Source organism: Parasteatoda tepidariorum, chromosome X1 (assembly GCF_043381705.1).
Source record: "Parasteatoda tepidariorum isolate YZ-2023 chromosome X1, CAS_Ptep_4.0, whole genome shotgun sequence".
In the NCBI taxonomy this organism is placed as follows: Eukaryota; Metazoa; Arthropoda; class Arachnida; order Araneae; family Theridiidae; genus Parasteatoda; species Parasteatoda tepidariorum.
This window is the reverse complement of record NC_092214.1, coordinates 71775166-71787490: the sequence shown is the minus strand read 5'-3', so window position 1 is coordinate 71787490 and position 12325 is coordinate 71775166. Positions and strand designations below refer to the sequence as shown.

General features: G+C 29.6%; 1 protein-coding gene across 1 annotated transcript in view; it reads left to right on the top strand.

Moving 5' to 3' along the window:
- Positions 1-391: 391 nt before the first annotated feature.
- LOC107453845 (nucleolar protein 4) overlaps positions 392-12325 on the top strand; it is a 66754-nt gene continuing 54820 nt past the window's right edge. Inside the window, exon 1 of the mRNA XM_016070818.3 lies at positions 392-922. Coding sequence (XP_015926304.1) covers positions 521-922 — 402 coding nt within the window. The 5' untranslated portion in view covers positions 392-520. The remainder of the gene's footprint in view (positions 923-12325) is intronic.

Genomic DNA, 12325 nt, shown 5'->3' with positions numbered 1-12325 from the left:
AACTCCATGTAATTAAAATAATACAACTTATGGATTTTTAAAATAATATCTAAAGCAATCGATTTAGTAGAGCGTTATGCCTCAAAGTATGAAATTTTATTGAAAAAAAAAGAAAAGAAAAAACATAAAATAAATTTAAAATAAAAAAATAATTATTTTAATGAAAAAAACAGAAATTTTTTTTGTTGTGCTCATTAGTTGAATTTTCTCATTATGTATCTAAATTTCTACTAATCCTCACTACTTCGAATTGTTTCGTGCCGGTACAGTTGGGGGTGGAGGAAAAAAAAAGAAAGAAATACAATAAAAGGATGGCATGGGATGCGCAGCGGCCGGCAAATGAAACCCCCCTCCAACACATTCTGTGGACGGTGAGCAATTTTGGTCCTACATCATTTGCCGGTAGGCGCGCGCATCGAACGAACGCAGACTAGCAAAGTTCTACGCTCTCTCTATGATCGGCGGGAGCGTTGGAAGATGAGTAAAGCAGCTCCTTTCTCCACAACTGGGATCTTTGAAGATGACATCAGCGCGGCAGGCTCTGGGTTCAAAATTTAGAGCGTCTTCTATGGAGAAAAGAAGGCATAACACGAGACACGCGGCTGCTAAAGCTGCTGCAGCCGTACCATCTTTTATTTCTTCCCAAACAACCCCAAACATCTCCAAGTCCGAAATGTATGAATCCTTCCAAGTTTGGGCATTAAAGACTTACGGGGATAGTGCCAAGACTAAAACAATTACTCGACGCAAATACAATCGGATATTCAAAATACTCAAGGGAGAAGAGCAGACGAATGCTGAAAACTCAAAATTTCGATTTTGGGTCAAAGCCAAGGGCTTTCGAATTGGACCTCCAGCGAGTCAATCATCCAGTGGCAAAACGTCAGACCAAGTTCTTTACATTCCTTGTTCGAAAATTCCGGTGAGTTGCTTTTCGTTTTATTACTGCAACATTTTAAAGCGACGAAACTTTTAAATGCACTTTTTAGAAAAAAACAACAACATTGATATTTAACGACAATATAATAATAGTTTTTTTTGTAAGCTTTTTAAAGCAAACGATAAATATTAAAATGCAAACGATAAATAAAAATATGTGTAGAATGAGGAAATAACGTGTTTAAATGACAAGAGTAAGTTAAAATGCATGAGATCCTGTGAGCTTGCGTTTTCAGCTGCTGATTATATGGGCATTCAACAAGTGTTCTGCTTTGAAGTGGTTATCGTTCTTTTCATTAAGGATAAGAATGGTTTAGTGTAAGTTACTCTTCGTTTGTACTTCGTGACACAATTCAAAACACTTTATCGTTTTATAAAATTTACCTCACGGAAAAGAAATTTTCTCACAAATAAAATAAAGAATAAACGCATTTGTTATAAATATATTCTTAAAATCTGTCTTTCGTTTTAAAAATGGATTTCAGAAAATAATTTGAAGTTTTTCTTTTTACTTAGAAAACCTATTTTAGAATAAGTCATAGTAAATGTATTTTTGAGCTTAATATTGATTAAAAAGAGGTTTTCGCTCCGTAACAAGTTTATTTATGTTTGTTTCACTGTTATTTACAAGTTTGCTGTTATTTATATTACTGTTATAATGTAAATAACTGTACTTACTGTTATTTATTTTAGAGGATTTTTTTCATAGAATTTATTATTTTTTTATTATTTCGCATTGAATACTTTCTATTTAATAAATTTTTTTAACTTTTTGATTGATTTTTCATTAATTTCTTAAATTCTTTTTTTTATTTCTTCATAATTTCTTTTATCTATTTATATTTTTTTTTTTGTCTTCTGAATGAAATTTCTTTTTCAATTTCTCAGATATATTCTTTCTATTTCTTGTTGCATTTCTCATAGTTTTTCTTCCTATTTCGTTAACACTAGTTGCCCTACAATCATTCAAAAATTAATGCATATCTTACCCACATTTTTACCACATTTTTAGCATTATGATTATGAAACAGCATAAACCAAATTTATTTTATCATTTTTCTAATTGAATAAAGCACCTGTTAGTAGTTTGTTTTCGTAACAAACAGTAGTACCTAATTCATAAAATAAGCATTTTTACAACTTCCGTTAGCTTTTTAAGTAAATATTTGAACAACTGATTTTAAGAATCAAAACGGCTCTGTTTCAAAATGTGAATCAATGTTAACAAAAAATACATATCTTTTGTAATAAATTCCTTTGCAGTATGAGGAATATTATATATTTTGGCAACGCTGAAATTTTACAGTCATATTTATCATAACATATTTAAAAATTATGAACATTAATGCTATTTAGTGACGACGATCATAAACATTACGGTACTTCTTATATATTTATTCATTTTTAAGAACGTTTAATTAATATATAATAGCTAAAAAGTTTAAGAAAATTTAATATGACAATATTAATTCGTATATATGATTATATTATTTCACATATACATTATTATTACTGTAATTATTTAGGATTGCATACATTACTGTAATTATTATGATCACAACTCTTTAATCATATTTGGCATATATTATAGAGATAATCTTGAGATTCCACTTGGCAAGTTACTGCTCACCAAAAAAATGGTTTAGTGTTGAACAATAATATTGGTACTTCGAACCATTATATTATTAAAATTTTCTATAAATTTAATATGCTGTTAAACTGAACCTTATTTCTGTTCGAATTATTGTATCGAGTTGTATTCAGTAATTTAGTTTAAAGGGGATACATTTTTGTGCTAATGAGGTGCATTTTGACACCATGTTAAGGTGTTAGGTTTTTGACACCTTGTGTAAAAATGTAAGCAAGTTTAAAGTATGGGTTTAACGTGCTTCAAATTTTTTAGCTATATATATAGTAGATAACCCTGATCTTACATTTAGTGTGTGTTATAGAGATAACTAAGAGCTATTAGACATCTATTATTATGATAGATTATAAAGGCTCATGGAATGATAAACACGAGATTATATTTTGACATCATGCATTATATTAAAGTTGCATTTTGACATTAACAAATGCATATTTTTGAGTTAAAAAGCTATGTCTTTTATATTAATTTAAATTCAATTATGAATTAATAATGTAATAAAAGTATTATTTTGAACAAAAACGTTAAATATCATACATGTTAAGAAGGCAATATTGTAAAGATCTATCTTGTAAATTTGAGAATTTACAAGCTAGATAGAATAATTTTAAAATCTTAGCAAAATTTTTATAATTTCTGAAAGATGAATTTTTGAAACGAAACATTAGGACGTTATGTTTGTATTTTAAATAAATGTATTTTATTATCTTAAAAGAATTAATACTTTTAAAGACTGCAATTTTAATATAAACTAAAAATGAATACACATTGCTTAGATATCTATAAATGCGTTGTTTTGCTACCTAACGTAGATTTATGTCTATCTAAAACATTTTTTCTCCAAAAAGAACTTCGATTTTATTTAATGAATTAATTTTCTTTTATATGTTTTCTTAAATTCATTCTTTATTTAATGAATTAATTTTCTTTTCTGAAAAAGTCTGTAGCTGTTATAAGTGAAGCAGCTGTAGTCTATAAAGTTAGATTTTAACCTTTTATTTTTATCTGGATTAATAACTATAAACAAAGGTAAAAACAGGCTGTACGAAAGTGACTTCAATCGGCTGTAACTGACTATCACGTCTTAAAATTAAGATATTGTTTGAGAAATCTTTTAATATTGTTTCTGTATAATATGATAGTAGGTGTCTAAATAACACAGATTGTCAAAAATTGACTTTTAACTGCTTATTGTGATAAATTATTTCATTTAAACACTCGACATGTATTATGAAATATCTATCGTTAAACCGCCTAGCGTGGTTTTCTGCGTGTTCTTCAGGCGTAATCTTTGTTGCAATGCTTAACTTTCAGTAATGCATTTCATTCAGAGTTTCGTATAATTTCCATAAAGTATTAGTCGAATTTTAAAATTCTATGTTCTTAAAATTGAAAAAGTGTATACTCATATTTTAGCAAAATGTATAGCTTCGGAAGTTAAGTAAATTGGGAAATGTGCGCGTCGTTGGCTGTCGGTAGGATTCGATTCAAGGACCTCCGGGTTTGTAGTAGGATGCTTCAATCACCATAATAGTGCATCCCAGTCCAGGGAGAGTTAGGAAGCTTTATACAATGGTTGTCGCAATCCTTTCACTTAAAAGCTTTTAACATATAGCGAAAAAAGCAAAAAGCGAAATTAAAATTACTGGCCTCTTGACTAAGTTACTGGGGCCATATTTTACAAATTGCAAAACCATTGAAAATGGAAATAAGCATGCCATGATGCGTCATTGCGGAGGTCACTACATAAAGCTTTCTAACTCTCCCTGGACATCGATGTGCAACTATGGTGGTTAGAGCATTCTACTACCAAAACGGAGGTTCTTGGGTCGAATACTGCCGACAGCCATGAACATCTGTCTCACACATTTCTCCATCAACAGTACTTCGGAGGCAATGCATTTTGCTCAAAAATGAGAATATACTGTTTCAATTTTGAGAGCATGGGGTTTGCAAATTCGACTATTATTTCTTTCGGAGCTATTTTGACACAATTTTGGTCAATTTTCAGAAACCCTTTTGTTGTGTATGAACCTTTTAAAAATTATTAATTATTTCAGAACATGCGATTTCCTAGCAAATGTCTCTTTAAATTAGAGAACAACTCAAATTATTATTATAATTTGACAAGTACTGTATGAACTGAACTGGAAAAAATTTTATTTTTGTACAAATTCATGGGTTTTGATTTCTGTATTTTAATTTGAGACTCATACAGATGAAGTCTGAAATTTAATTTGGAATCATTTTTGTAAAAAAAAGATAACGGCCGAAATTTTAATTTAAGTTTTATCGTGTGCAAAATAAAAAACAAACTCTATAAAATCAATTTTGACCGAACGCTCGAATTTTTATGTACCAAGATGAAATTCTCATGAAATACCCACTTAAAATATGTTAAAGAAATGGCGCACTCGATAACTTCATTAAAAAAAAATCAGACATAAAAACTAACTCTCTTTACTGTAACATATATCTTTCGATGAATTTGGCTTCTTGTAAGTCGTAGTTTGAAAGATGATACTCAAATAAGTTCTTTTTACCTATTAGTTTTTCCTATTATTCGTTCGAAAGTTTATTTCTTTTAATAGAAGTCTCTACTTTCGGTGTGTTCATGAAGTTTCTGGAATTTTGCGCACGAATATAAAAATAACTTTCTTTTATAAAACTTTCTTATTTGAAGTTCGTTTTATAAAAAAAAGGTTTTGCAAATATTTTTTTAAAGTTTTTTTTAAAACTTTTTTAAATTTAATAATGACATTTTTGAATTGTTAGTTGTGAATACAGCTTTTTAAATGATAAAGTTTAAATTTTGAGTGTATCCGTTTAAGTGGCTTCTGAGATTTAAATTGAAATTAATCTAATTTTGGAATTAAAAGACAAGCCCGATTGAAATTAGTATTTTTTTGGAGGATTTATTTAACATATTTCGTTCAAATTTTAGATTTTAATATTTAGTCTTAAAGAATTTTTGAGAGCGTCGGAAAAAAATTATTACTGAATTTTTATGCTAGCATTTTTTGTCATAATTCATTATTTAATTTTATTATTCAATTTAATAAAGATAAAAACAATGAATAGTTTGAACATTTTTATTTCTTGTATATAATTCAATCATAAAATTGAACAAAATTGATTCAATGATTTCTTAGAAATTAAGATTTAAATGTAAGAGTCCCCGGGACCTATTGAATTGATCCCTCTGAAATTTTTGATTTTATGATTTAAAACTAAATAGCTTGAGTAGATGTAAAAGGATTTATATTTTACTCTCCAAAATTATTCATAATAATATTAAATTAAATAATGAAAAATCATAAATATGTATTGAAAAGTATTTTTCATCTAATTATCTTTGATAAACGGAAGGATTATTTTTATTCGTGCAATATGCTCAGTAAAAACAACGGTAAGGGGCCGGAAAGTTAGGTTTTTTTCCGAAATTAATTGTTGGGTACATATCATCCTGATTGTAACATCTCCCATATCTAGAAAAAATTTAAAATAGTCGTAAAAAAGATGGATTGATTATAAAAGAAACAATTTTGTGTCTTATTTTATATCTTCAATTCATAGATGGGCACAAAAAAAAAAAAATTATTTATGATTGAAGATTATGTGTGAAAATCAGAGCTCCGAATCAAAAGTTATTCATAACATAATTTTTTTATAAATTATGCAATGTGCATAGTTTATAATCTATCTGGTTTCGAATAAAATAACATATTTATTTCATAATTGTTAGCGTACATACTAATACACATTAAGCTATGTAAATTTTGAATGTAAGTTTGTTCTAAAATGTCCGAAACTATAATATTTGCGATTCTTCTTCATATTTGCTCAGGTTTGAAAGCCAATAATTATTCCTTGAAAGATTAAATTTGGATTTAATTAATTTATTAAATTTATATTTCACTATAAATACCTCATAATATAATTCTTGAAATAATTTGATATTTTAAATTTGTTGAAAGTGGCTCATTTTTCTTTTTATTCAGTGAAACTCTATGCAGTCCCTTTAACCATTTGCAATCCCTTTAATCTTTTGCAGTCGTCTCCGTATTTACAAGCTAAATAATATCAGAAGTGTTATTTCACTAATCACTATAATCTTTTGATCTTTTTTAAATAAATATTTAGCGAAAATATTTCTAGATTTCATTCCGATCCCAGCGATGACTGATGGATTCGAATTCCGCTCTCGGCTCTCACTGACTACAGGGCTGACGTAATTATCCTCAGTGGTAGACGTATCATGAGTTAGAGTCCCCTTGCCGTCAGGCTAACCATTTGAGTTTTTCGTGGTCTTCCTCGCTATGTAGCACAAATGCGGGTTAGTTCTATCAAAATGTCTTCAACGAGGTCAAATTTCTCCCAATACTTGATCCAGGTGTTCCCTTGTCCTCGGGATTGGGTTCAAAATTGCAAGGCTACGGAGTTGAACATTAGAAGTCGTAAACCTAAAATTTGGGTCCGCTGTTCAACTACTGTTATAAAATAAAATAAAAACATTTTGTTTATATAGTGAGAAAAAAGAAGAACGCCCTGAATAATTAGCTGATGAAATTTCTCATACTCGAATATCGGAGTTTCACATACTAAGGCAGTGCAAAGGGCGAACATTAAATATATAAAGTAATTAGAAAAGACCATAATTTTAGGAATGAAGTTAGACATAATAAACGTATTTTCTTTGAAGAAATATTTATTTTCTTTTATTTTCTTATGGATTGAGTTTTCGCTGACTTTTAAAATATTAGGGGTAGCACTAATGATTTAGTCAGGAGAGAGGTTGATAGTTTACGCCTTTAAATTTTTTTTTTACTTATTTCTTGCTTTTTGTGTCTTTTGCTATTTCTCTTGAAGTAATTTGCACTCTGTAGAATATTACGGTAAAATTACTGGAACTGAGGGTGTTCGTACTTTTCACTATAAAATCCATTTTTACAGGAACATGTTACAGAACAAAAAATCTGATATACCGTAATTTTTGCAATAATAATTAAATAAATATCACTCTAATAAAATAAATATTACTATTACCTAACTATAAAAGCTTATACCTATTAAAGTTTAGATATAATGCGTCCTCCTGATACATTTTCTACCAGAAATATAATTTTAAGAATTGAAATAAATATAGGTTTAATTTCTCTCAACATGCCATAATACTTTACTTATAAATCTATCAAACGCCTTTTGTTCACAACCAAGATTTATATTTGATTCAAGATTATTGATAGAGAATGCATGAAGATCTTTGAATTTTAAATCGGGCACTGATTTTTACATTAATATATTTGATGAAATTTGAAAAATCAACTGCAAAACTAAAAAATTTTAGCATGAAATCGGCATGTGTTTTAACATTACATAATTGCTGTCATTACCCAGTTGAGGAAATTGTACTATAATCATATTGTATTAAGAGTAGATTTGAGTTGAGATCTCACTTACATTTTAATTCTGCAATTTTAAAAAAAAAAAAAAATACATCAACTTCTTATATTAATTTTTTTATTCTATATTGAATAGTAAAATAGTGCACAGTTTTTACTTTAACAACGATTTAGTTAATTTTTCTTTTATTTTGATGAACTTTTTTTGAAAGTGCCTGGTTGATTAAAAAGGAGTCCTATAGTGAGAGACTCCAAGGTACAGGTAGGAATTGAGTAGGTGCGGAGGTAGAAACCTCGTGTGTGCACAGGTGGAGGATCAAAGATGGCCTCTATGATGCTTTTTCCTCTGTGATGCTCCGAATGGTCCCACGTGTTGCCCTGCGCATGCTCTCCACCCACAATCGATGAGCTTCTCTTAGAAGCGTCCCGTTTACGAAAAACACAGATAAAAGTTGTCAAGGTCTCAAAGTTTTTCATTACTTTTCTAGCTATTAAATACTATTAATGTTTTTCAATAACCCAGCTTCCTATAGTTTGTGATTTTATTTGGTGCTTAAAATAGAATAAGATGAAATTTAGAGTGCTAGTAGAAAAAAAAAATTATTTTTTTTAGTTCATATCTGAGTGGTGTTTTTCCCCCTAGATTGTCACGTAATGATCGATGCATGTCATTTTTAAGCAGCCTTCACTCTTTTGTTCAATAATTATTGCGAGAGATTTTATTTTAAACTTTTTTATTTCACGATGTTTAAGAATTTAGGCGCATAGTCATCATCCGCTTCAGCAAATTTATACATAATATAATTCAAACTAAAATAAACTAAGTTAATTTAAAATTCCATTAGTAAATCAATTTAGTTTAAATTAGTGTTACATAGTATTATTTCAAACTGAAAAACACTAAATCCATTATAGTATTTCCCAACATTTTACAGAGCACTTATATATATATATATACATACTGTGGAACCTGTAAAAGTGACCACCTCTATATAGTGACCATTTGACTTGGTCCCGAGGGTGGTCAATTTAGACAGGTTCCACTGTATATATATATGTTGAACATACGGATGGCAGTGCATTGTTGATCTCTTTTTCGCGGGTATGAGATGGATCTGCATCACCCCAACATTGCAAAGACTGATGAAAANAGATAGATAGATAGATAGATAGATAGATAGATAGATAGATAGATAGATATATAGCAAATTGAAATTTAAAAGAAAGAAAGAGGGAAAAAAAAGCGTTGCTGATATTTATTGATCGAAAAAAAGCGTGGATGAATGCATGAAAACCAGTTTAAATGCTAGAGGAAAAAGAGAAGAGTTGAAAAGGGAATATTAGAAACGCCTTCTAGATAATCAGGTACTTCAAACTACTTTATTTTTCATTCCACTATCGTCACTTGTGATTAAACTGCTTTCGATCGCGTTTTTGCTTCGTTTCTCATTGAAATATTAATTACGACTCTTAATGTATTTTTTTGTTTTGTGCTCGAAAAAGATTCTAAAAGTATATATTAACGGTGGTGATAACAAAACACTCTGTACATCCCATTCTAATCGTACAAAAGAAATTAACTATATCCTTTTGTTCTTTTACAAAGGAAATTTTTTGAAGTTTAAGTTAATACAGTCAACTTTTTTGCGGATGAACCTTAATAAGAAAAGGGTTTATTTTCGAATAAATAATTTATTACTCTTTTCTAAACTGTTATCTCAATAATTCAATTAATATATTACAGAAAAACTTTGGTCTGAAATGTAATTTAATATTTTTTTATTAAAGCTCGCCAAATATTACCATTCTAGGTAAATGCATGTGGTATCTTTTCCTTTATACACTATCTTTTTAATGATTAACATGGGATAAACCGGTATTGCAGGAAAAACCTCAAAAAGCTCGAAAATTGACGTTCTCTTTTAGCAAGGACGTTTTGCGTGAGATTTTTTTAAAAATTGTTTCAATATTATCCCTTCCCCCTCCTCTTCAAAAAAATAATTTAAGTATTTTGATTTGAAAATATTTCCATTAATAGCGAAAACTTTTCCTTTGCTCGTAATAATATACGTTCTTTTGAGCGTGAAAAGAAACAATGTGAAAGTTTTTCTTTTTACCCCGACGTAGAACAGTTTTTCCAGGAGTAACAAATCTTTTTTACACCTAAGATCATATTTTAGAATACCGGTCGGATAAAGGCCGCCATTTATATTTTCAAGATGAATTTATAGTGGAAAATTTTCATTGAATTTATTTTAAAACTAAAATATTTTCTTTTGCCGTGGTTGCATATTGGCAGGTTCACGTAAAACGATCGGCGAATGCCATGGTGCTGCATTCTGTTAGAATTTTTATTAATTACAATAAAATAACCGGTAGCAGTCCGTCTATCCAAATGACCCTATAGTTTAAGGTTGGTCACATGTGGAGCCGCGATGGCTCAGGGGATAGAGCATTCGCCTTCCAATGAGGTGAACCGTGTTCGAATCCCGGCGATGGCTGGGATACGAATTCCACATCCGGCTTGCACCGACCGCAGTGCTGACGTGAAACATCCTCAATGGTAGACGGATTATGAGTTAGAGTCCCCTTGCCGTCAGGCTAACCATGGGAGGTTCTCGTTGTTTTCAGCTCCATGCAACGAAAATGCGGGTTAGTTCCATCAAAAAGTCCTCCACGAAGGCAAATTTCTCTCAATACTTGATCCAGGAGTTCCCTTGTCTTCTGGATTAGGTCCTAAATTACAAGGCTACGGAGTTGAACATTAATAGTCGTAAACCCAAAATTGGGCTGGCTGTTCAACGACGGTTATAAATAAATAAATAAAAAGTTTAAGGTTAGGAATATTTCTTCACCTTTATGGTTTTGAAACCAATTACTACTATCATGGTTTTAAAACTGTGAAAAGGAATTTTACTGGACATTGGAGTAAAGGGAAATGGAGTATGTGCGCTCTGAAAAAAAAAAATGGTTCCGAGCATTTTCAAAAGTGCTCTTGTTTCACGTGTTACTTTATGTTTTGATTACCAGAAAGGTGAACAAGAGAAATAAATGTATCTTAACGCATTGATGAAGTAGCATAATTATAGTACAAATTAAAGTGTGAAAACGCTACAAGAAATATTTATTAGCACAATAAATTTTATGAAGCACAATAAAAGAAGCTCATACTTTACTTTTTTTTTAATGAATGTAGCTTATATATAATACATTTTCAGACATTTGTTTTGAAATTGAATGGCTCAATGCAAGTTTAGTTATAAGAAAATTGTCATTTAAAGCAATTTGAATTGTTATTTTAGAAAAAACAAATAAATTAAGAAAAATTATATTGCTAATATCAAAATCTGTATTGATTTTTTCCAATATCCTTCATTTAATAAAACAAACCTTTTCAAAAACATGCTATACTTTAGTTTTTCTGGGTATATTTATATATGTAGAGGATGGATAAATATATATAATGATAAGCCTCGTTTTCAAATTGTTCAAAATGCCTTGTGCTGAAATACACGAGGATTTTCGAGTAGGTAATAAGATGTTGCTGCGTTTCGTAGTGTTATCGCGTGAAAACTTTGTAAATTTGAGTGGAACCTAACAGGAAATAATACTAAGAAACAGCTGGATATACAAAAGTCACTTTTAGAAAAAGAAGCATGGCTAAAAGCATAGCATATCATCTATACCCTTTTATAAATACTTATTCTCGCTACAACCTAATTTTTACTTAAATATGATAAGTAATTTTTGAAAAAGTGCAGCGGAAGAGTTTTTAATTAGGAGTAGGAATATTTTATTATTTATATTGAAGGTTCAATCCTTTTTTTTAAAGTTTTCAATATTAANTTCTCGCTACAACCTAATTTTTACTTAAATATGATAAGTAATTTTTGAAAAAGTGCAGCGGAAGAGTTTTTAAAAAAGAGCAAGAGTAGGAATATTTTATTATTTATATTGAAGGTTCAATCCCTTTTTTAAAGTTTTCAATATCAAGTACTCAAATACATATTCAAGTGATTCATGGAAAATATACTTTATAATATTTTTGTGAGTACTTTCATGACGCGTGTTCCAAGTATTAATCAACAATATATATATATATATAATAAAACAATTTGAAAAGGTCTCGGAACAATAGAATGATAAACCACACTGTTTTAGTAGTTGATATTCTTACACCAAACAGTATTTAAGTATCATGGCCAGATAGAATAGGTTTTATCGCCGATTATCGTAAATTCACATTTCCGCTGCTTTCTGACAAATTCGAGAGTTTAAAATTGAACTAGAGTTACGTTCCTGATCTCACAATACAAATTACAATTTTTTCCTAAAT